This window comes from Platalea leucorodia (genome assembly GCF_965183815.1).
Source record: "Platalea leucorodia genome assembly, chromosome: 33".
In the NCBI taxonomy this organism is placed as follows: domain Eukaryota; kingdom Metazoa; phylum Chordata; class Aves; order Pelecaniformes; family Threskiornithidae; genus Platalea; species Platalea leucorodia.
The window spans coordinates 229,400-253,459 of NC_138855.1; the positions used below are offsets into that span (position 1 = coordinate 229,400).

General features: G+C 66.0%; 2 protein-coding genes across 2 annotated transcripts in view; one reads left to right on the plus strand and one right to left on the minus strand.

The window, feature by feature from the left end:
* Positions 1-243: 243 nt before the first annotated feature.
* Positions 244-7,806, plus strand: VMA22 (vacuolar ATPase assembly factor VMA22). The gene is given in 7 exon segments (XM_082334323.1): positions 244-329; positions 1,302-1,402; positions 4,426-4,529; positions 5,309-5,387; positions 5,389-5,401; positions 6,105-6,233; positions 7,074-7,806. Coding segments are annotated over 7 exon segments (1,020 nt in total). The 5' UTR covers positions 244-322; the 3' UTR covers positions 7,661-7,806.
* A 778-nt stretch (positions 7,807-8,584) lies between these two features.
* The window catches only part of LOC309601394 (ubiquitin-like modifier-activating enzyme 1), a 30,800-nt gene continuing 15,324 nt past the window's right edge, over positions 8,585-24,060 (minus strand). The window contains 14 exon segments of the mRNA XM_082334381.1: positions 8,585-8,847; positions 9,914-10,014; positions 10,444-10,545; positions 11,159-11,350; positions 13,520-13,612; positions 13,873-13,961; positions 14,397-14,508; positions 14,510-14,587; positions 15,439-15,513; positions 17,379-17,574; positions 19,676-19,740; positions 20,266-20,462; positions 21,891-22,056; positions 22,822-22,977. Of these exon segments, the coding sequence (XP_082190507.1) occupies positions 8,712-8,847; positions 9,914-10,014; positions 10,444-10,545; positions 11,159-11,350; positions 13,520-13,612; positions 13,873-13,961; positions 14,397-14,508; positions 14,510-14,587; positions 15,439-15,513; positions 17,379-17,574; positions 19,676-19,740; positions 20,266-20,462; positions 21,891-22,056; positions 22,822-22,977 (1,758 nt within the window). The 3' untranslated portion in view covers positions 8,585-8,711.

Sequence of the window (24,060 nt, forward strand, 5' to 3'; positions counted from 1 at the left end):
GGCCGAGCGGCCGGGGACCAATGGGAGAGCCCGGTGCTGCCGGAAAGGGGCGAGGCGAACCTCCAAGATGGCGGCGAGGGGCGGGTAACGCCGCGCCCTCACTCAAGATGGCGGCCGCCGGTGGGCAAGGCGGCGCCCTCAACCAAGATGGCGGCCGAGCCGGCTTCAGCCCGCCGCGCCGCCGGCCCTCAGCCAAGCCCCGCCTCCCGCCTCGCCGCGCACGCTGATTGGCGGAGGGGCGGCGGGGGCGGCTGCTATTGGTGGAGGCGGCGGCTCGGCGTGAGGCCGCGGTGCGGGCCGGGGGTAGCGGCAGCCGGCGGCGATGGAGGGTCGGTGAGGGGGTGCCGAGGGGGTTTGTTTTGGTAGGGTCGCCTTGGGGGGGGGTCAGCGATGGGGTTTGGTGGTGTAGGGTGTCCGGGGGGGGTGTGTGTGTGTTTTGGTAGGGTCTCCCGTGACAGGGGGTGTTTATGCAGGGTCTCCCGTGGTGGGGGGGGGGTGTTTGGGGGGGGGGGTGTTTATGTAGGGTCTCCCACGGCGGGGGGGGGGGGTGTTTATGTGGTGGTGGGGGGTGTTTATGTAGGGTCGCCCATGCTTGCGGCTATTTATGTGGTAGGGGAGTGCGTTTAGGTAGGGTCTCCCGCAGTGGGGGGGTGTTTATGTGGGTCCGAGCGGGTTTTGTTTTGGTAGGGTCTCCACAAAAGAATAATTGTTTATGTAGGGTCTCCCCTGGTGGGGGGGTGGGGGTGTATGTTTACATAGAGTCCCCTATAGCGTTGCATCCCCCCACGGGGCTTTGTTTGCGTAGGGTCCCCCATGGGGGGGTGTTTATGTAGGGTCTTCCATAGCAGGGGGCTTGTTTACGTGGGTGTTTATGTAGGGTCTCCCCTGGGTGTTTACGTAGGGTCTCCCATGGGGGGGGTGTTTATGTAGGGTCGCCTATGGGGGGGTGTTTATGTAGGGTCTCCCATGGGGGGGGTGTTTATGTAGGGTCGCCTATGGGGGGGTGTTTATGTAGGGTCTCCCCCGGGGGGGTTTGTTTATGTAGGGTCGCCTATGGGGGGTTTGTTTATGTAGGGTCTCCCATGGGGGGGGTGTTTATGTAGGGTCTCCAGTGTGGGGTTTCTTTATGTAGGGTCTCCCGTGGGGGGTTTGTTTATGTAGGGTCGCCCATGGGGGGGGTGTTTATGTAGGGTCTCCCATGGGGGGTTTGTTTCTGTAGGGTCGCCCACGGGGGGGTGTTTACGTGGAGCCGGGGGGGTTTGTTTACGTAGGGTCTCCCCCGGGGGGGTTTGTTTACGTAGGGTCTCCCGAGGCGGCGCTGGACGCGGCGGCGCTGGAGCTGCTGGAGGCGCTGGAGGCGCTGCAGGAGAGGAGACAGCTCCTGGGCCAGCTCCTGCGGCAGGTGGGGCCGCGGGGACACCACGGGGGGACACGGGGGACACGGGCCACCCGCCGCGGGGACACGGGGGACATGGGGGACACGGGCCACCCGCCGCGGGGACGCGCGGGGGGGACACGTCACCCGCCATGGGGACGCGCGGGGGGGGACACGTCACCCGCCATGGGGATAGGCCACCCGCCTTGGGGACACGTGTGGGGATGTGTCACCCGCCACGGGGACACGCGTGGGGACAGGCCACCCACCATGGGGACATGCCACCCGCCTTGGGGACACGCGGGGGGACAGGCCACCCACCATGGGGACACGCGTGGGGAAGTGTCACCTGCCACGGGGACAGGCCACCCACCTTGGGGACACGTGGGGGAACACGTCACCTGCCACGGGGACATGCCACCCGCCATGGGGACATGCGGGGGGACACGTCACCCGCCACGGGGACACGCGTGGGGACAGGCCACCCACCATGGGGACAGGCCTCCCGCCACGGGGACACGCGTGGGGACAGGCCACCCACCATGGGGACACGTCACCCGCCATGGGGACACGCGTGGGGACAGGCCACCCACGATGGGGACGTGCCACCCACCTTGGGGACACGTGGGGGGACACGTCACCCGCCACGGGGACACGCGTGGGGACGTGTCACCTGCCACGGGGACATGCCACCCACCATGGGGACACATGTGGGGACACGTCACCCACCATGGGGACGTGCCACCCGCCTTGGGGACACGCGTGGGGACATGTCACCCAGCATGGGGACAGGCCACCCGCCATGGGGACACGCGGGGGGACACGTCACCCAGCATGGGGACGTGCCACCCCTGTGGGGACATGCCACCTGCCTTGGGGACACACGTGGGGACGTGTCACCCACCACGGAGACATGTGTGGGGAGATGCCACCTGCCACGGGGACACGCGTGGGGACAGGCCACCCACCATGGGGACACGCGTGGGGACAGGCCACCCACCATGGGGACATGCCACCCGCCTTGGGGACACACGGGGGGACACGTCACCCGCCATGGGGACAGGCTGCCCACCTTGGGGACACGCGTGGGGACGTGTCACCCCCCATGGGGACGTGCCACCTGCCTTGGGGACACACGTGGGGAGAGGCCACCCCCCATGGGGACGTGCCACCTACCTTGGGGACACGCGTGGGGACATGGCAACCCTGTGGGGACGTGCCAGCTGCCATGGGGACACACGTGGGGACGTGTCACCCGCCACGGGGACAGGCCACCCACCTTGGGGACACACGTGGGGACGGGCCACCCACTGCGGGGACAGGCTATGGGGACACGTCACCTGCCATGGGGACACGCAGGGACGTGCCACTCCCTGTCCCCGTGTCCCCTGACCCCGTGTCCCCAGGGGTGGCTGTCCCTGACCCCGTGTCCCCGTGTCCCCATGTCCCCAGGGGTGGCTGTCCCTGTCCCCGTGTCCCCTGACCCCGTGTCCCCGTGTCCCCGTGTCCCCAGGGGTGGCTGTCCCTGTCCCCGTGTCCCCTGACCCCGTGTCCCCGTGTCCCCGTGTCCCCAGGGGTGGCTGTCCCTGACCCCGTGTCCCCTGACCCCGTGTCCCCCCGTGTCCCCGTGTCCCCAGGGGTGGCTGTCCCTGACCCCGTGTCCCCGTGTCCCCGTGTCCCCAGGGGTGGCTGTCCCTGTCCCCGTGTCCCCTGACCCCGTGTCCCCCTGTCCCCGTGTCCCCGTGTCCCCAGGGGTGGCTGTCCCTGTCCCCGTGTCCCCTGACCCCGTGTCCCTGTGTCCCCGTGTCCCCAGGGGTGGCTGTCCCTGACCCCGTGTCCCCCTGTCCCCGTGTCCCCAGGGGTGGCTGTCCCTGTTCCCGTGTCCCCTGACCCCGTGTGTCCCCGTGTCCCCAGGGGTGGCTGTCCCTGTCCCCGTGTCCCCTGACCCCGTGTCCCCCCGTGTCCCCAGGGGTGGCTGTCCCTGTCCCCGTGTCCCCTGACCCCGTGTCCCCGTGTCCCCGTGTCCCCAGGGGTGGCTGTCCCTGTCCCCGTGTCCCCTGACCCCGTGTGTCCCCGTGTCCCCATGTCCCCAGGGGTGGCTGTCCCTGTCCCCGTGTCCCCTGACCCCGTGTCCCCCCGTGTCCCCGTGTCCCCAGGGGTGGCTGTCCCTGACCCCGTGTCCCCCTGTCCCCGTGTCCCCAGGGGTGGCTGTCCCTGTTCCCGTGTCCCCTGACCCCGTGTCCCCCCGTGTCCCCATGTCCCCAGGGGTGGCTGTCCCTGTCCCCGTGTCCCCTGACCCCGTGTCCCCCCGTGTCCCCAGGGGTGGCTGTCCCTGTCCCCGTGTCCCCTGACCCCGTGTCCCCGTGTCCCCGTGTCCCCAGGGGTGGCTGTCCCTGTCCCCGTGTCCCCTGACCCCGTGTGTCCCCGTGTCCCCATGTCCCCAGGGGTGGCTGTCCCTGTCCCCGTGTCCCCTGACCCCGTGTCCCCCCGTGTCCCCGTGTCCCCAGGGGTGGCTGTCCCTGACCCCGTGTCCCCCCGTGTCCCCGTGTCCCCAGGGGTGGCTGTCCCTGTCCCCGTGTCCCCTGACCCCGTGTCCCCCCGTGTCCCCGTGTCCCCAGGGGTGGCTGTCCCTGTCCCCGTGTCCCCTGACCCCGTGTCCCCCCGTGTCCCCATGTCCCCAGGGGTGGCTGTCCCTGTCCCCGTGTCCCCTGACCCCGTGTCCCCCCGTGTCCCCAGGGGTGGCTGTCCCTGTCCCCGTGTCCCCCCGTGTCCCCGTGTCCCCAGGGGTGGCTGTCCCTGTCCCCGTGTCCCCTGACCCCGTGTCCCCGTGTCCCCGTGTCCCCAGGGGTGGCTGTCCCTGTCCCCGTGTCCCCTGACCCCGTGTCCCCGTGTCCCCAGGGGTGGCTGTCCCTGACCCCGTGTCCCCTGACCCCGTGTCCCCGTGTCCCCAGGGGTGGCTGTCCCTGTCCCCGTGTCCCCTGACCCCGTGTCCCCGTGTCCCCAGGGGTGGCTGTCCCTGACCCCGTGTCCCCGTGTCCCCGTGTCCCCAGGGGTGGCTGTCCCTCTCCGAGGCCCGTTACTCCCTGGGGTGCCACCGCGTCTCGTCCCTGCAGTACGGGGCCACCATGGTCCCCCGCGTCCGCGTCCTCCCCAGGTAGGGGACACGGGGGGGGGGACACGGGGACACCGGGGGGGGACACGGGGACACGGGGGGGGACACGGGGACAGGGACACGGGGGGGGGACAGGGACATGGGGGGGACACGGGGACCCGCTGGCTGGGGGGGGGGGGGGGACACAAAAAGGGACGTGGGGGTGACATGGGGGGTGACACGGGGCTGGGGGGTGACACGGGTGTCCCCAAGGGGGGGGTGACAGTGATGTCCCCAAGGGGGGGTGACACTGGGGTGTCCCCGAGGGGGGGGGTGTGACAGTGGGGGTGTCCCCAATGGGGGGTGACACTGGTGTCCCCAAGGGGGGGGTGACACTGGGGGTGTCCCCAATGGGGGGTGACACTGGTGTCCCCAAGGGGGGGGTGACACTGGGGGTGTCCCCAATGGGGGGTGACACTGGTGTCCCCAAGGGGGGGGTGACAGTGGGGGTGTCCCCAAGGGTGGGGTGACACTGGTGTCCCCAAGGGAGGGGTGACACTGGGGGTGTCCCCAAGGGGGGTGACACTGGTGTCCCCAAGGGAGGGGTGACACTGGGGGTGTCCCCAATGTGGGGTGACACTGGTGTCCCCAAGGGAGGGGTGACACTGGGGGTGACCCCAAGGGGGGGGTGTGACAGTAGGGGTGTCCCCAGTTTGGGAGGGGGGGTGACACTGGTGTCCCCAAGGGGGGGTGGGGACAGTTGTGAGGTGCGGGGGGGGGACAGGGTGGCAGGGGTGTCCCCACGGGGGAGGTGACACCCGTGTCCCTGTGTCCCCCCCCAGGCAGGACCCGGGGGCCCCCCCCCGCTTTGAGGAGGTGCCGGGGACGGGGGGGGACCCCGAGGACCCCGATGGCCAGCGGGGGGGGGGGCGACGGTAAGGGGGTGCTGGGGGGGTCCCGTGGGTGCTGGGGGGGTCCCATGGGTGCTGAGGGGGTCCATGGGTGCTGGGGGGGTCCCGTGGGTGCTGGGGGGTTCTAGGGGGGGGTCCCATGGGTGCTGGGGGGGGTCCTGTGGGTGCTGGGGGGGATTTGGGGTGCTGGGGGGGTCCCATGGGTGCTGGGGGGGTCCCGTGGGTGCTGGGGGGGATTTGGGGTGCTGGGGGGGTCCTGGAGGGGGTCCCATGGGTGCTGGGGGGGATTTGGGGTGCTGGGGGGGTCCCATAGGTGCTGGGGGGGTCCATGGGTGCTGGGGGGGGGTCCTGTGGGTGCTGGGGGGGGTCTGGGGTGCTGGGGGGGGTCCCATGGGTGCTGGGGGGGGGGTCTGGGGTGCTGGGGGGGTCCTGGAGGGGGTCCCATGGGTGCTGGGGGGGATTTGGGGTGCTGGGGGGGGTCCCGTGGGTGCTGGGGGGGTCCTGGAGGGGGTCCCATGGGTGCTGGGGGGGATTTGGGGTGCTGGGGGGGTCCCATGGGTGCTGGGGGGGTGTTGGGGTGCTGGGGAGGTCCTGAAGGGGGACCTGTGGCTGCTGGGGGGGGTCCCATGGGTGCTGGGGGGGACCTGTGGGTGCTGGGGGGGGATTTGGGGTGCTGGGGGGTCCCCAAGTACTTTTGGGGGGCTCACTGACCTCTGCCCCCCCCCAGGGCTGCGGCAGCGGCGGGGTCCCCCAGAAAAGGGGGGTGCCCCCCCCCGGCCCCCCCCCGACCCCCTGGCCTGGTTCGGGGTGCTGGTGCCCCCCAGCCTGCGGCAGGCACAGGGCAGCTTCATCCAGGGTGAGGGGGGGTCCCCAAAACCCGGGGGGGTCCCCAAAACGGGGGGGTCCCCAAAACCCAAAGGGGGCTGCCCAAATCCGGGGGGGGGTCCCCAAAATGAGGGGGGGGGGGCAAAACCCAAAGAGCATCCCCAAAATCTTGGGGAGGGACCCCAAAACCTGGGGGGGTCCCCAAAACCTGGGGGGGGTCCCTAAAATCCAGGGGGGTCCCCAAGAACTGGGGGGGTCCCCAAAATCTGGGGGGGTGCCCAAGAATTGGGGGGGTCCCCAAATAAATCTGGGGGGGTCCCCAAACATTGGGGGGGGTCCCCAAAATCTCAGGGGGTCCCCAAATCCCGGGGGGGAGGCCCCAAACCTGGGGGGGGTGTCCCTAAAATCCAGGGGGGTCCCCAAATAAATCTGGGGGGGTCCCCAAACCTGGGGGGGTCCCCAACTCTGAGGGGGTCCCCAAAACCTGGGGGGGTCCCCAAAATCCAGGGGGGGGTCCCCAAATCCCAGGGGGTGACCCCAAACATGGGAGAGGTCCCCAAAACCTGGGGGGGGGTCCCCAAATCTGGGGGGGGTCCCCAACTCTGGGGGGGTCCCCAAAACCTGGGGGGGTCCCCAAAATCTCAGGGGGTCCCCAAAACATTGGGGGGGGCCAAGAACTGGGGGGGTGTCCCCAAAATGCAGGAGGGTCCCCAAAACCTGGGGGGGGTCCCCAAATCTGGGGGGGGGGGTGTCCCCAAAACCTGGGCGGTTCCCCCCCCAAATTGGGGGGGGCGGGGGCTAAAGGTCATGACCCCGTGTCACCTCCTTGTCCCCGTGTCACCGCAATGTCCCCCCCCCCCCGTGTCCCCAGGGGTGACGGTGGCCGTGGAGGTGGCGGGGCTGCAGGGCGCCGTGGCGGCGGCCACCGCTCGCTACCGCGCCCTCCTGCGCCGCAAGCGTCACCCGGACGGGGACAGCGGGACCCCGGGGGACAGCGGGAGCCGCGGTGACACCGAGAGCCACGGGGACACCGAGAGCCAGGGGGACACCGAGAGCCAGGGGGACACCGAGACCACGGGTGACACCGAGAGCCATGGTGACACCAAGACCCATGGTGACACCAAGAGCCACGGGGACACCGAGAGCCATGGTGACACCGAGAGCCATGGTGACACCAAGACCCATGGTGACACCGAGAGCCACGGGGACGCCGAGAGCCATGGGGACGCCGAGACCCCGGGTGACACCAAGACCCCGGGTGACACCGAGAGCCATGGGGACGCCGAGAGCCATGGGGACGCCGAGACCACAGGTGACACGGTGACCCCGGGTGACACTGAGAGCCACGGGGACACCGAGAGCGTGGGTGACAGGGGGACCCTTGGGGACACCGAGACCGCGGGTGACACCGAGGCCGCGGGTGACACGGTGACGAGCGGGGACACGGTGACCGCGTGACGCGGGACACGGTGACGCGCCAGGGACGCGTCCGCAGGGGACACGGGGACCCCCCACGGGTGACACCACGCCCACCCACGGGTGACAGCGACGTCACCGCCCCCGGCGCGGGTGACGCTCGTGTCCCCCCCCCAATAAAGGCGCGGTGGCGGCTGGCGGCTCCGTGTCACCCTCTGTCCCCTGGCCGCCATCTTGGTGCCGCCGCGGTGCCACACCCCTGCGGTGTCACCCGGCCGCCATCTTGGTGCCACTGCGATGTCGCCTGGCGGCCATCTTGGCGCCGCTCTGATGTCACTTGGTGGCCATCTTGGTGCCACACCCCCTTGATGTCAGCCGGCCTCCATCTTGGCGCCGCTCTGATGTCACCGGCAGCCATCTTGGCGCCACACTTGCTTGGTGTCACCTGGCAGCCATCTTGGTGCCACACCCCCTTGATGTCAGCCAGCTGCCATCCTGGCGCCGCTCTGATGTCACTGGCAGCCATCTTGGTGCCACTCTGATGTCACCTGGCAGCCATCTTGGTGCCACACCCCCTTGGTGTCACCTGGCTGCCATCTTGGTGCTGCTTTGATGTCACTGGCAGCCATCTTGGCGCCGCTCTGATGTCACTGGCAGCCATCTTGGTGCCACTCTGATGTCACCTGGCAGCCATCTTGGTGCCACACCCCCTTGCTGTCACCCGGCTGCCATCTTGGTGCTGCTCTGATGTCACCGGCGGCCATCTTGGCACCCCACCCCCTTGCCGTCACCCATCTTGGCGCCATGTGACACCCCCCGGTGGCCACCTTGGCCCCGCCCACCGCCTCCCCCCCCCTCCCCCCCAAAGCGACGCGCGGGGCGGCGGCCATCTTTTGCCAACGTCTATATTTATTGGGCGGGGCCCCCCTCGCCCCGCCCTCCCAAGCCCCGCCCCCCCAACTCGGGGGCGGGGCCAAGACACAACAACAACTAGAGGAAGGGGGGGATGGGGCGGGGCTCGGCAGAGGGGGGGGGCGTGGCCAGGTGGGCACGGGGCGTGGCCGGGGCGTGGCCCCGCCCCCGGTGGGCGGGGCTAGCGGATGGTGTAGCGCACGTAGGGCACCTCGATGTCGGCGTCGGTGTCGTCGTTGCAGCAGAGCTCGAAGACGAGGGCCTTGACGTGGCGGCCGACCTTCTTCTTGGAGACCCGGGCCACGATCTCCGTCATCCTGGGGGACACGGGGCCGGCGTCACCGGGGGGCACCCGCCGCCGGCACGGGGCCACGGGGTGGCGCTGGCCCGCGGTGACCACCCGCGGTGGCCTCAACCGTGGCTACCGTCACCCTACGGGGAGGTGGCCATGGGGTGGCATCGTGGGGACCATCAGTGGTGGCCTCAATTATGGCTACCGTCACCCTACGGGGAGGTGGCCACGGGGTGGCATCATGGGGACATCAGTGGTGGCCTCAATTATGGCTACCGTCACCCTACGGGGAGGTGGCCATGGGGTGGCATCGTGGGGACCATCAGTGGTGGCCTCAACCGTGGCTACCGTCACCCTACGGGGAGGTGGCCATGGGGTGACATCGTGGGGACCATCAGTGGTGGCCTCAACTGTGGCTACCGTCACCCTACGGGGAGGTGGCCACGGGGTGGCATCATGGGGACATCAGTGGTGGCCTCAACCGTGGCTACTGTCACCCTACGGGGAGGTGGCCATGGGGTGGCATCATGGGGACATCAGTGGTGGCCTCAACCATGGCTACCGTCACCCTACGGGGAGGCGGCCATGGGGTGACATCGTGGCGACCATCAGTGGTGGCCTCAACTGTGGCTACCGTCACCCTACGGGGAGGTGGCCATGGGGTGGCATCGTGGGGACCATCAGTGGTGGCCTCAATTATGGCTACCGTCACCCTACGGGGAGGTGGCCATGGGGTGGCATCGTGGGGACCATCAGTGGTGGCCTCCACCATGGCTACCGTCACCCTACGGGGAGGTGGCCACGGGGTGGCATCATGGTGACCATCAGTGGTGGCCTCAACCATGGCTACCGTCACCCTACGGGGAGGCAGCCACGGGGTGGCATCATGGGGACCACCCGCGGTGGCCACAACCGTGGCTACCGTCACCCTACGGGGAGGTGGCCATGGGGTGGCATCGTGGGGACCATCAGTGGTGGCCTCAATTATGGCTACCGTCACCCTACGGGGAGGTGGCCACGCGGTGGCATCATGGCGACCACCCGTGGTGGCCTCAGCCCCGCCCCCGCCCCCCCCGCCCCCCCGGGCCTACGGTTGGTCGTGGCGCTCGCGCAGCTTGGCCGCCGGCATGAAGAAGGAGTAGAGCATGGAGACGCCTTGCGACAGCATCGTGATCTCCAGCCGGTGCTCCTTCTGCGGGGAGGCGGGGGCGGCGGGTGGGGCGCGGGGCACCCAAGGGTGCCCCACGGCGCCCCACGGCGCCCCACGGCCCTGGGGCTACTGGCCACCGTGGTGGCCACATCTCCCCACCTTCCCTTGGGGTGTCCCCTCTTGTGTTGGGGTCCTCCAAAGGGACACGGGGGGGGACATGGGGACATCGGGTGGGGCGCGGGGCACCCAAGGGTGCCCCACGGCGCCCCACGGCCCTGGGGCTACTGGCCACCGTGGTGGCCACATCTCCCCACCTTCCCTTGGGGTGTCCCCTCTTGACTTGGGGTCCCTTTGGGGGACACGGGGGGGACACAGGGCCATCGGGCGGGGCCCACTTGCCCCCCAAGACCCCCATGGCCGCCCCCCCCCCCCCCCCCAGTCTCCCCCAGTCCCTCCCAGTGCTCCCAGTACCTTGAAGTAGGCGAGGAACTGGCGTAGGGTCATCTCCTGCCCGTCGGGCTGCAGCCCCTGCACCTCGAACCGGTCCCACAGCGTCCACTCCACCTCGTAGTACTGGGAGGGGGTCAGACCCACGGCGAGGGGTCAGACCCACGGCGAGGGGGTGGGACCCACGGCGAGGGGTCAGACCCACGGCGAGGGGTCGGGACCCACGGCGAAGGGGTGGGACCCACGGGGACAGAGCCATGGTTGGGTGCCAGGACCCACAGGGGGCAACTGGGGGACTGGGGGGAGGGGTCACCAGGTCTATGGGGCCCCTATGGGACATCTATAGGGTCCGCGGGCGCTATGGGGCTGGGTTCTATGGGTCAGGGAGCCGTGGGGCAGCACCCAAACCCCACCAAGACCCCAAACCACCCCCAGAAGCCAACGCCAACCCAAGCCAAGCCAAGCCAACCCAGGGCAGCCCCCGTAGACGCCAGGCCCACCAGGCCCCTATAGGCCCTCTATAGGGTCTGTGGGTGCTATGGGGCTGGATTCTATGGGTCAGGGAGCCGTGGGGCAGCACCCAAACCCCACCAAGACCCCAAACCACCCCCAGAAGCCAACGCCAACCCAACGCCAACCCAACCCAAGCCAAGCCAGGGCAGCCCCCGTAGACGCCAGGCCCACCAGGCCCCTATAGCCCCCCTATAGGGGCGGCGGGCGCCACGGGGCGGCCCCCCACCTTGTTGCGAGGGCAGGCGAGGGGTTCGGAGAAGCCGACGAAGGGCAAGGCCAGGTTGAGGAAGGCGTTCTTGTAGGAGGCCAAGCGCCGGTGGCCCTGGACCAGCTTGTAGAGCTCCAGGCAGGCCAGGCCCACCACCGCCCCCGTGGTGGTGGCGATGGCCGGGATGATCTTCCCCGCGATCAGCTTGCTCTGCCCCGTATAGAAAAGGCGCCTATAGGGGAGCGGCGGGGGGGGGGGGGGGGCACCGCCCCCCCTGCCCCGCCCCCCAAGGGGGCTATAGGCCCTGGGGGAGGGGGGGGTGCAGCTCTCTGGGGGGGGCCTATAGGCGCTGATGTTGTCTATGGGTCTGTACGTCCCCCTATGGGCCCTACGGTCCCCTATAGACCCTACAGCCCCCCCTCTAGACCCTACAGCTGCCTATGGGCCCTACAGCCCCCTATGGGCCCTACAAGCCCCCTATAGACCCTACAAATCCCCTATGGGCCCTACAAATCCCCTATGGGACCTACAGCTCTCTATAGACTCTACAGCCCCCTATAGGCCCTACAGTCCCCTATAGACCCTACAGCCCCCCCATAGGCCCTACAGTCCCCTATAGACTCTACAGCCCCCTATGGGCCCTACAAGTCCCCTATAGACCCTACAAATCCCCTATGGGCCCTACAGTCCCCCCTATAGGCCCTACAGTCCCCTCTAGACCCTGCAGCCCCCTATGGGCCCTACAGCCCCCTATGGGCCCTACAAGCCCCCTATAGACCCTACAAATCCCCTATGGGCCCTACAGCCCCCTATGGGCCCTACAGCCCCCTATGGGACCTACAGCCCTCTATAGACTCTACAGCCCCCTATAGGCCCTACAGTCCCCTATAGACCCTACAGCCCCCCCATAGGCCCTACAGTCCCCTACAGACCCTACAGCCCCCCCTATAGGCCCTACAGTCCCCTATAGACCCTACAGCCCCCTATGGGCCCTCCAAGTCCCCTATGGGCCCTACAGCCCCTATATATGCTCTATAGACTGTATGTTTATGCTACAGACTCTCTACAGACCCTATATGTCTCCAGAGCTTATATACGTTATAGAGCCTACGAAGTTTACGTGCAGCCTATAAATCCTATACGTCCCCAGAGCCCATCCGTATTATAGACTCCGAATCCTATACGCGCTCCATAGGTTCTATAAGCGCTGTATATATCTTTTACGTACTCTACAGACCCCATACATACGCTACAAACCCTACGCGTCCTATACGTACTCCACAGGCCCTATACATACTGCACAGACTGCCTACGTACCCTATAGGTGCTCTAAGTGCTCTATAGCCCCTACGCGTCCCCTATAGGCTCGCTCTGCTCCCCGCAGACCCTATAGAAGCCCTGAACGCCTGCAGCCCCTGCGCGTAACGTAAAGCCTGCAGAGCCCCTACGCGCCCTCGGGGCCCTATAGGGGCCCTATAGATCCGCACCTGCCCTCCGGACCCTATACAGACCCTGCGCCCTACAGAGCGCGCGCCCCACAGACCCTATAGCACCCATAGCCCCCCCCCAGCACCCATAGCGCCCCGTAAGAACCCCAATAACGCCCCATAGCACCCATGCGTGCCCCCCAGCACCCATAACCCCCCCCCATAGCACCCATAGGTGCCCCCCAGCACCCATAACGCCCCATAAGAGCCCCCTATAACACCCCATAGCACCCACAGGACCCCCCCCAGCACCCAATGGACCCCCCCATAGCACCCATAGGACCCCCCCTCCGGCACCCATAGGACCCCCCCAGCATCCATAGAACCCCCCCATAGCACCCGTAGGACCCAATGGACCCCCAGCACCCATAGGACCCCCCCATAGCACCCATAGGTGCCCCCCAACACCCATAACGCCCTATCAGAACCCCTATAACACCCCATAGCACCCATAGAACCCCCCATAGCACCCACAGAACCCCCCCCAGCACCCACAGGACCCCCCCCAGCACCCATGGGTGCCCCCCAGCAACCATAATACCCCATAAGAACCCCAAAACCACCCCATAGCCCGCCCCCAGCACCCATAGGCCCCCCCCATAGCACCCATAGGACCCTCCCAGCACCCATGGGTGGCCCCCAGCACCCATAACGCCCCATAAGAACCCCAATAACACCCCATAGCACCCATAGGACCCCCCCCAGCACCCACAGGACCCCCCCATAGCACCCATGGGTGCCCCCCAGCACCCATAACGCCCCATAAGAACCCCAAAACACCCCATAAGAACCCCAAAAACACCCCATAGCCCCCCCCCAGCACCCATAGGACCCCCCCATAGCACCCATAGGACCCCCCCGTAGCACCCATGGGTGCCCCCCCAGCACCCACCTTGTGGCGGTCGGCCGGGGGGATGTCGTAGTTCTCCGCTCGCAGGTTGGAGGCGGCGACGATGAAATCCATGTGGAAGTTGGTGTCATCGTCCTGGGTGGGGGGCACCCATGGGTGGGGGTGAGCACCCATGGGTGGGGGGCACCCATTTTGGATGGGGGGGGGGTCCGTTTTGGAGGGGACACCCATTTTGGGGGGGGGCACCCACTTCGCTTGGCTCCGGGGGGGGGGGTGTAAAGCGGTTGGGGCTCCCCGAGAGCGGCTGGGTGGGTGCGTTGGGAGGCAGCACCCATGGGTGGGGGGGCATGGGGGGCACCCATGGGTGCTGGGGGGGGGTGGGGGGCAGCACCCACCTTCTCGAAGTCGATGGGGAACATGCGGAAGCCGGGCAGCTCCTCGGGGCTGGGCAGCGACGCCTTCAGCTCCTCCAGGCGCCCGTCGTCTGCGGGCAGGGGGCACCCATGGGACCCCCGGCACCCATGGGTGCCCCCCAACACCTATGGGTGCTCTCACCCCACACCTCCACCCCCCAGCACCCATGGGTGCCCCTACCCCATACCTACCATGCTCCTCCAGACCATCGAGGCACCTCCAACCCCCACAGCTGCCCCAACCCCCCACCCAACCAACCCCCCCAGCACCCATGGGTGCCCCCCCAGCACCCATGGGTGCTCTCACCCCACACCTCCACCCCCCAGCACCCATGGGTGCCCCTACCCCACACCTCCACCCCCTATGGGTGCCCCTACCCCATACCTACCATGTTCTCCAGACCATCGAGGCACCTCCAACCCCCCCGGCTGCCCCAACCCCCCCCCCCAACCCCCCCTAGCACCCATAGGTGCCCCCCAGCACCCATGGGTGCCCCCCCCCGTACCGAGGGCGGCGGTGGCGCTCTGCAGCTCCTGGTCGGAGACGTGGATGCGGACGCCGGCCTTGGGGGCGAAGGGGGGGACGCGGACGTGGCGCAGGAGCTCGGCCACCGCCCCCCCGGTCCCGCGAGCCCCCGATGCCGTAGCTCTGCGCAAAGAGGTTGGCGGCCGCCATGACGTAGTCCAGGTGGAGGGGCTGCAAGGGAGCACCCATGGGTGTCGGGGGGGGGCACCCATGGGTGGCGGGGGGTGATGGGCACCAGCCAGGGGTGACTGATGGCCCCCAAGGGGGATGGATGGCCCCCAAGGGTGATGGGATGGCACCCAAGGGTGACGGCCACCACCCAACGATGACTGATGGCACCCAAGGGTGATGGGCGGCACCTAAGGGTCATGGAGACCACCCAAGGGTGATGGGATGGCACCCAAGGGTGATGGCCACCACCCAACAATGACTGATGGCACCCAAGGGTGATGGATGGCCCCCAAGGGTCATGGGATGGCACCCAAGGCAGATGGCCACCACCCAATGATGACTGATGGCACCCAAGGGTGATGGACGGCACCTAAGGGTCATGGGATGGCACCCAAGGGTGATGGGATGGCACCCAAGGGTGATGGCCACCACCCAACAATGACTGATGGCACCCAAGGGTGACGGGATGGCACCCAAGGGTCATGGAGACCACCCAAAGGTGATGGGATGGCACCCAAGGGTGATGCCCACCACCCAACGATGACGGATGTCACCCAGTGATGATGGATGGCACCCAAGGGTGATGATGGCACCCAAGGGTGAGGCCCACCACCCAACAATGACCAACAGCACCCAACGATGACCGACGGCACCCAAGGGTGATGCCACCACCCAACGATGACCGGTGGCAGCCAAGGGTGCCGGTGACGCCCAAGGGTGATGCCACCCCCCAACGATGACCGGTGGCACCCAACGATGACCGGTGGCACCCAAGGGTGCCGGTGGCACCCAAGGGTGATGCCACCCCCCAACGACGACCGGTGGCACCCACGGGTGCCGGTGGGACTCACGTTGTCGGGGTCGAAGACGAGGGGGTGGGGGCAGCGCTTGGGCCCCGACCAGAAGAGGGTCCCCGAGTTCGTCTTCTGCGGGGGGAGAGCGGCCGTTAACGAGGCCAACGAGGGCTTAATGAGGGCTAACGAGGCGTTAATTAGGGCTAATGAGGTGTTAATTAGGGCTAACGAGGTGTTAATTAGGGCTAACGTGGCGTTAATTAGGGCTAACGAGGCGTTAATTAGGGCTAACGAGGCGTTAATTAGGGCTAACGAGGGGTTAATTAGGGCCAACGAGGGGTTAATTAGGGCTAACGAGGGTTAATTAGGGCCGAGGGGTTAATTAGGGCTAACGAGGCGTTAATTAGGGCTAATGAGGCGTTAATTAGGGCTAACGAGGGGTTAATTAGGGCTATTGAGGGGTTAATTAGGGCCAACGAGGGGTTAATTAGGGCCAACGAGGGGTTAATTAGGGCCAACGAGGGGTAAATTAGGGCTAACGAGGGGTTGATTAGGGCTAACGAGGGGTTAATTAGGGCTAACGAGGCATTAATTAGGGCTAACGAGGCATTAGGGCTAACGAGGGGTTAATTAGGGCTAGCAAGGGGTTAATTAGGGCTAGCAAGGGGTTAATTAGGGCTTGCAAGGGGTTAATTAGGGCTAACGAGGCACCAATTAGGGCTAACGAGGGGTTATTAGGGCTAACAAGGTGTTAATTAGGGCTAATGAGGCGTTAATTAGGGCTAAGGAGAGGTTAATTAGGGCTAATGAGGCACCAATTAGGGCTAACAAGGCCTTAATTAGGGCTAATGAGGTGTTAATTAAGGCTAACGAGGCCTTAATTAGGGGCTAACTAGGCCTTAATTAGGACTAACAAGGCACCAATTAGGGCTAACGAGGAATCAATTAGGGCTAACGAGGCATTAATTAGGGCTAATGAGGCCTTAATTAGGGCTAACGAGGGGTTAATTAGGGCTAACGAGGCATCAATTAGGGCTAACAAAGCATCAATTAGGGCTAACAAGGCCTTCATTGGGGCTAATGAGGCCTTCATTGGGGCTAACGAGGCATTAATTAGGGGCTAATGAAGCATTACTTGGGGCTAACGAGGCCGTTAATTCAGGGCTAATGACACCATTAATTAAGGGCAATTCGGGACTAACGACATCGTTAACTAGAGGTTAGCGAGCCGTTAATTAGGGCTAAGGAGGCCTTCACTGGGGCTAACGGGGCATAAATTAGGGCTAACGGGGCGTTAATTGGGGCTAACGGGGCATTAATTGGGGCTAACGGGGCGTTAATTGGGGCTAACGGGGCGTTAATTGGGCTAACGGGGCGTTAATTGGGGCTAACGGGGCGTTAATTGGGCTAACGGGGCGTTAATTGGGCTAACGGGGCGTTAATTGGGGCTAACGGGGCGTTAATTGGGCTAACGGGGCGTTAATTAGGGCTAACGGGGCGTTAATTGGGGCTAACGGGGCATTAATTGGGTTAACGGGGCGTTAATTGGGCTAATGGGGCGTTAATTAGGGCTAACGAGGCCAGTAATTGGGCTAACGGGGCCGGTAATTAGGAGCCTGATCCCCCCTCCCCCTTCCCTCCCAAGGGGCCCGATCCACCCCCCAGGCACCCCAAGGGGCCCGATCCAAGGGACCCAGCCCCCCCCCAGGCACCCCAGGGGCCCGATCCCCCCCAGGCACCCCAGGGGGCCCGATCCAAGGGACCCAGCCCCCCCCAGGCACCCCAAGGGGCCCAGCCCCCCCCCAGGCACCCCAAGGGGCCCGATCCAAGGGGCCCGATCCCCCCCCAGGCACCCCAAGGGGCCCGATCCACCCCCCAGGCACCCCAGGGGCCCGATCCAAGGGGCCCGATCCCCCCCAGGCACCCCAAGGGGCCCAGCCCCCCCCCAGGCACCCCAGGGGGCCCGGTCCCCCCCCCCCCCCCCGGCGGGCCCCCACCTGCCCCGGGGGGAAGTTGTGGAGCAGCTGGCGGATGTTGTTGCTGTACTGGCGGTGCCAATGGCGGCAGGCCCAGGCGACGCAGTCGGGCCAGGCCCGCGGGCGCTCCCCCACCAGGCTGCGCTGCACCGCCTCCAGCACCTCCAGCGGCTGGGTGCCCGCCAGGCGCAGGGTGCGCTCCAGGAACTTGGGGTCCCTGCGGGGGGAGGGGGGGTCATGGGGGCGACGGGACACGCTGCGATGGGGGAGGGGCAGGGGGCAAGGCGGGGCGGGGGCAGGGGGGCAATGCAACACGGGTGCAACGGAGGAGGGGGCAGGGGTGCACAGGAGGGTGGGTGCAGGGGGGCAATTTAGCAGGGGTGCAAGGCAGGAGGGGTGCAGGGGTGCACAGGAGGGTGGGTGCAAGGCAGGGTGGGTGCAGGGGTGCAACAAGACAGGGGTGCAATAGAGGAGGGGGGCAGGGGTGCAACTGAGCAGGGTGGGTGCACGAGAGGGTGGGTGCAGGGGGGCAATGCAACACGGGTGCAATGGAGGAGGGGGGCAGGGGTGCACAGGAGGGTGGGTGCAGGGGAGGGTGGGGGCAAGGGTGCAATGCAACACGGGTGCAATGGAGGAGGGGGCAGGGGTGCAAGGCGGGGTGGGTGCAGGGGGGCAAATTAGGGGGGGTGCAAGGGAGGGTGGGTGCAGGGGAGGGTGGGCGCAGGGGTGCAATGCAACACGGGTGCAATTTAGCAGGGGTGCAAGGCCGGGTGGGTGCAAGGCAGGGTGGGTGCAGGGGTGCAACGAGACAGGGGTGCAACAGAGGAGGGGGGCAGGGTGCAAGGGAGGGTGGGTGCAGGGGGGCAATTTAGCAGGGGTGTAAGGCAGGAGGGGTGCAGGGGTGCAAGGGAGGGTGGGTGCAAGGGTGCAATGCAACACGGGTGCAATGGAGGAGGGGGGCAGGGGTGCACGGGAGGGTGGGTTTATGGGTGCAATGAGACAGGGGTGCAATAGAGGAGGGGGGCAGGGGTGCAACTGAGCAGGGTGGGTGCACGGGAGGGTGGGTGCAAGGGTGCAATGCAACACGGGTGCAATAGAGGAGGGGGGCAGGGGTGCAATGCAACGTGGGTGCAAGGCAGGGTGGGTGCAAGGGTGCAATTTAGCAGGGGTGCAAGGGAGGGTGGGTGCAAGGCAGGAGGGGTTTATGGGTGCAATGAGACGGGTGCAATAGAGGAGGGGTGCAAAGGAGAGTGGGTGCAGGGGTGCAATTTAGGGGGGGTGCAGGGGAGGGTGGGTGCACGGGAGGGTGGGTTTATGGGTGCAATGAGACAGGTGCAATGGAGGAGGGGGGCAGGGTGCAATGCAACGTGGGTGCAAGGCAGGGTGGGTGCAGGGGTGCAATGAGACAGGGGTGCAATGGAGGAGGGGGGCAGGGTGCACGGGAGGGTGGGGGCAGGGGAGGGTGGGGGCAGGGGGGCAAATTAGCAGGGGCGCGACGCTGTATGGGTGCTGTGCAGGGGGTTATACGGGTGCTGCGCAGGATGGGTGCTGCGCAGGGCTTCTATAGGGGCCACGCAGGGTGGGTGCCGTGTGGGGGGGTTCTATAGGTGCCGTGTGGGGGGGCTATAGGGGTGCCATGCAGGGTGGGTGCCGTGCAGGGGGCTATAGGGGTGCTATGCAGGATGGGTGCTGTGCAGGGGGGTCTATAGGTGCCGTGCGGGGGGGTTCTATAGGTGCCGTGCAGGATGGGTGCTGTGCAGGGTGGCTGCTGTGCAGGGGGGTCTATAGGTGCCGTGCAGGGGGGTCTATAGGTGCCGTGCAGGATGGGTGCTGTGCAGGGGGCTATAGGGGTGCTATGCAGGGTGGGTGCAGTGCAGGGGAGTCTATAGGTGCTGTGCAGGGAGTTCTATAGGTGCGGTGCAGGATGGGTGCTGTGCAGGGGGATCTATAGGTGCTGTGCAGGGGGGTCTATAGGTGCCGTGCAGAATGGGTGCCGCGCAGGGGCTATAGGGGTGCCATGCAGGGTGGGTGCTGTGCAGGGGGGTCTATAGGTGCTGTGCAGGGGGGTCTATAGGTGCCGTGCAGGATGGGTGCTGTGCAGGGGCTATAGGGGTGCTATGCAGGGTGGGTGCTGTGCAGGGGGGTCTATAGGTGCTGTGCAGGGGGGTCTATAGGTGCCGTGCAGAATGGGTGCTGCGCAGGGGCTATAGGGGTGCCGTGCAGGGTGGGTGCCGTGCAGGGGGGTCTGTAGGCGCCGTGCCGGGGTTCTATAGGTGCCGCGCCATAGGGGCCGCCCCCGCCCCGCCCCCGACACCCACGTCAGGTACTGGTTGACGTTCTCCGCCGGCTGCTTGAAGAGGCCCTCGAACTCGTCACGCGCCCACTGCGGAGGAGGGGCTGTCAGCGGGGCGCCCAGGCCCCTATAGAAGGGCCCCAGGCGCCCAGGACCCCCTATAGAAACGACCCAGGCACCCAGAGCCCCCTATAGAAGGGACCCGGGTGCCCAGGACCCCCTATAGAAACGACCCAGGCACCCAGAGCCCCCTATAGAAGGGCCCCAGGCGCCCAGGACCCCCTATAGAAGAGCCCCAGGCATCCAAACCACCCCGTGTTAACCCCCCGGGCGCTCGGAGCCCCCCAGAGAAGGGAGCTGGGCATCCAGGACCCCCTATAGAAGGGCCCCAGGCGCCCAGGACCCCCTATAGAAAGGACCCAGGCACCCAGAGCCCCCTATAGAAGGGAGCCAGGTGTCCAGAGCCCCCTATAGAAGAGCCCCAGGTGCCCAGGACCCCCTATAGAAGAGCCCCAGGCATCCAAACCACCCCGTGTTAACCCCCTGGGCGCTCGGAGCCCCCCGGAGAAGGGAGCTGGGAGCCCCCTATAGAGGCGAGGCGCCTATAGGGTGCACCTGGAGGGTGTGCTCGATGGCGTTGGGGAAGTTCTTGAGGGTGCAGATGGGGATGGCCTTCTCGGGGGGGTCCTGGCTGGAGCTGTAGGACTCGCTGAGGAAGGGGATCACCACCTGCACGTTCCCCTTCGTCCCCAGCGTCCCCGACTCCAGCAGCGGCTTCCGGTAGTAAACGCAGCGCCGGTCCATATAGAGCCCTATAGGAGGAGAACGGGGCTCTGGTAGATGCGTACCCAGGCTCCTTGGGGGGGGGTTGGGGCACCCTGAGGTCCCTATAGCGGTCCTGGGGGGGCCCTGTGTCACTCTGGGGTCCCTATAGCGGTCCTGAGAACCCTATAGCACACCTGAAGGGCCTTATAGCACACCTGAAGAGCCATATAGCACACCTCAAGGGCCCTATAGCACACCTGAAGGGCCTTATAGCACACCTGAAGGGCCCTATAGCACACCTGAAGGGCCTTATAGCACACCTGAAGGACCCTATAGCACACCTGAAGGGCCCTATAGCACACCTGAAGGACCCTATAGCACACCTGAAGGGCCCTATAGCACACCTGAAGGACCCTATAGCACACCTGAAGGGCCTTACAGCACACCTGAAGGGCCCTATAGCACACCTCAAGGGCCCTATAGCACACCTGAAAGTCCTTATAGCACACCTGAAGGGCCCTATAGCACACCTGAAAGTCCTTATAGCACACCTGAAGGGCCCTATAGCACACCTCAAGGACCCTATAGCACACCTCAAGGGCCCTATAGCACACGTGAAGGGCCCTATAGCACACCTGAAGTCCCTATATTACATCTCAAGGCCCGTATAGCATCCCTGCGAGTACCTATAGCATTTCTGGGGGTACCTATAGCGTTTCTGGGGGTACCTACAGCATCTCATAGCACCCCCAAAGGTACCTATATCCTGCCTGAGGTCCCTATAGCACCCCCAGAGACGCTTATAGCACTCCCGGGGTCCTTATAGTATTATTGAAAGACATATAGGATACCTGAAGATGCCTATAGCATTCCTGCAAGTACCTATAGTGTTTCTGCGGGTACCTACAGCATCTCTAGAGCATGCCTAAGGGGTCCCTATAGCATTCCCAGGGTCCCTATAGCACCCCTAGAGTACCTATAGCATCCCTATAGCACCCCTGGCAGTCCCTAAAGCATCCCTACAGCAGCCCGGGGGTGCCTATGCTGTTCCTAAGTGGCCCTATAGCACCCCTAAGGATACCTATAGCTTTCCTGGGGTCCCTATAGCACCCCTGGGGGTACCTATAGTGTTCCAAAAACTCCCCCAAACCCCCAGAGCACCCAAAAACCCCTTATAGCACCCCAAAAGCACCCAAAGGGTGACCTATAGCACCCCAAGATCATCCCCCAGCACCCTGAAGACCCCCTATAGGACCCCAAAACCCCCCCAGCACCCAAAAAAACCCCTATAGCACCTCTATAGCATCCATAAGACACCCTATAGCACCCCAAGATCACCCCACACCACCCTGAAGACCCTCTCTAGCCCCCCTAAACCCCCCGGAGCACCCAAATGACCCCCCCAGCACCCCAAGGACCCCCCCCAGCACCCCGAGCCCCCCCCCCAGCACCCTAAGGACCCCACGGGTGCTCACGGGCGTCGACGTTGTCCAGGGCGTTGGCGACGCCGTCCAGGGCCTCGAAGAAGTCGTCGTCGTAGACGCGCTCGGTGTCGGGGCCGACGCGGTCGGGGCGGCTGCTCACCCGCAGCGCCGGGTTCATCTCCCGCACCGCCGCCGCCGCCCGCTCCGACTTGAGTTTCTGGAAGGGGGTGGAGCCTTTTAAGCCCTGCCCCCTTTAAGCCCCACCCTCGTTGGACACGCCCCCCTTAAGCCCCACCCCTTTGCGCCTCTGCCAATCCGACGAAACGTCAAAGCGCGTTGACCGTTGACGTTGGCCTACGCAATGGAGGCTGGTTCCCCTCCACAGACTCCACCCCCTGGGCCTCTACCTCATAGGCTCCTCCCCTTAAGCCCCGCCCCTGCTGGACCCGCCCCCTTAAGCCCCGCCCCTTTGCGCCTCATCCAACAAATCAACGGTCAAGTTGACCGTTGACGTTGGCCAACCCAACGGCAGCATCTTGATGCCACTTCCCACCCTGTAAACTCCGCCCTATGAGACCCCGCCCCCCCAGAGCCCCGCCCCCTCATCTGCCACCCCATAGGCTCCTCCCCCTTAAGGCCCACCCACTTAGGCCCCTCCCACTCACCGCTCCACCTCGAGACAACTCGACCGCCGGCGTTGGCCAACTCAACGTTGACCAACTCCATGGCGCTTTCTGCCCCATAGGCTCCACCCCTCGAGGCCCCGCCCCCTGAGCCCCCACCCACTCATTCCCAACCCCTCAGGCTCCTCCCCCTTAAGGCCCACCCACTTAGGCCCCTCCCACTCACTCATCAAGGCCTGCCGGTTGACAGAGGTCAACTCAACCTTGACCCATCACGATGGTGGCTCCCGTAGACCCCGCCCCCTACAATCCCCGCCCCTCCAGGCTCCGCCCACTCCCTCCAGGCTCCTCCCCCTCACCGTCACATCCCAGGGCCGGAAGAGGAACTGGCGGTTGAGGTTGGACTTCTCGATGGTGTCCATGTCGGTGACGGTGACGCAACCCTCGGGGCCGCAGCCCAGTCCCACCATGGCGAAGTTCTTCAGCAGCTCGCAGCCGATGGCCCCCGCCCCCACCTGCGCGCGGGGACACGCGGGGACACGTGGGGACACGCGGGGACACTCAGGGACACATGGGGACACGGGGGGACGCAGGCCAAGTTGGCTCGGGAGGGTTGGGGACACGGGGATGGGAAAGGGGTGGGGATGAGGGGACACCTGGGGACACCTGGAGGGAGATGGGGACACTTGGGGACACTTGGGGACACTCTGAGGACCCGTGGGGACACTTGGGGACACTCGGGAGAGCTGTGAGGACACTTGGGGACACTCAGGGACACATGGGGACACGTGGGGACACAGGCCGAGGTGGCTCGGGAGGGCTGGGGACACGGGGATGGGAAAGGGGTGGGGATGAGGGGACACCTGGAGGGAGATGGGGACACTTGGGGACACTCAGGGGACGCATGGGGACACGCAGGGACACTTGGGAGAGCCGTGAGGACACTTGGGGACACTTGAGGGACACGTGGGGACACATGGGGACACTCGAGGACACAGGCTGAGGTGGCCTGGGAGGGTTGGGGACATGGGGATGGGGGAATGAGGGGACACTCGGGGACACCTGGAGGTAGATGGGGACATTGGGGACACTCTGAGGACCTATGAGGACACTTGGGGACACTTGACGGACACGTGGGGACACTTGGGGACACCTGGAGGGAGATGGGGACACCTGGGGACACTTGGGGACACTCTGAGGACCTGTGGGGACACTTGGGGACACTCGGGAAACCTGTGAGGACACTTGGGGACACTTGAGGGACACGTGGGGACACCCAGAGGGACATGTGGGGACACTTGGGGATGGGTGGGGACACGTGGGGACACCTGGAGGGAGATGGGGACACCTGGGGACACTTGGGGACACTCTGAGGACCTGTGGGGACACTTGGGGACACTCGGGGAAACCTGTGAGGACACTTGAGGGACACGTGGGGACACTTGGGGACATAGGCCGAGGTGGCCCGGGAGGGTTGGGGACACGGGGATGGGGGAATGAGGGGACACTTGGGGATGGGTGGGGACACTTGGGGACACCTGGAGGGAGATGGGGACACTCTGGGGACACTCTGAGGACGCGTGGGGACACGCAGGGAC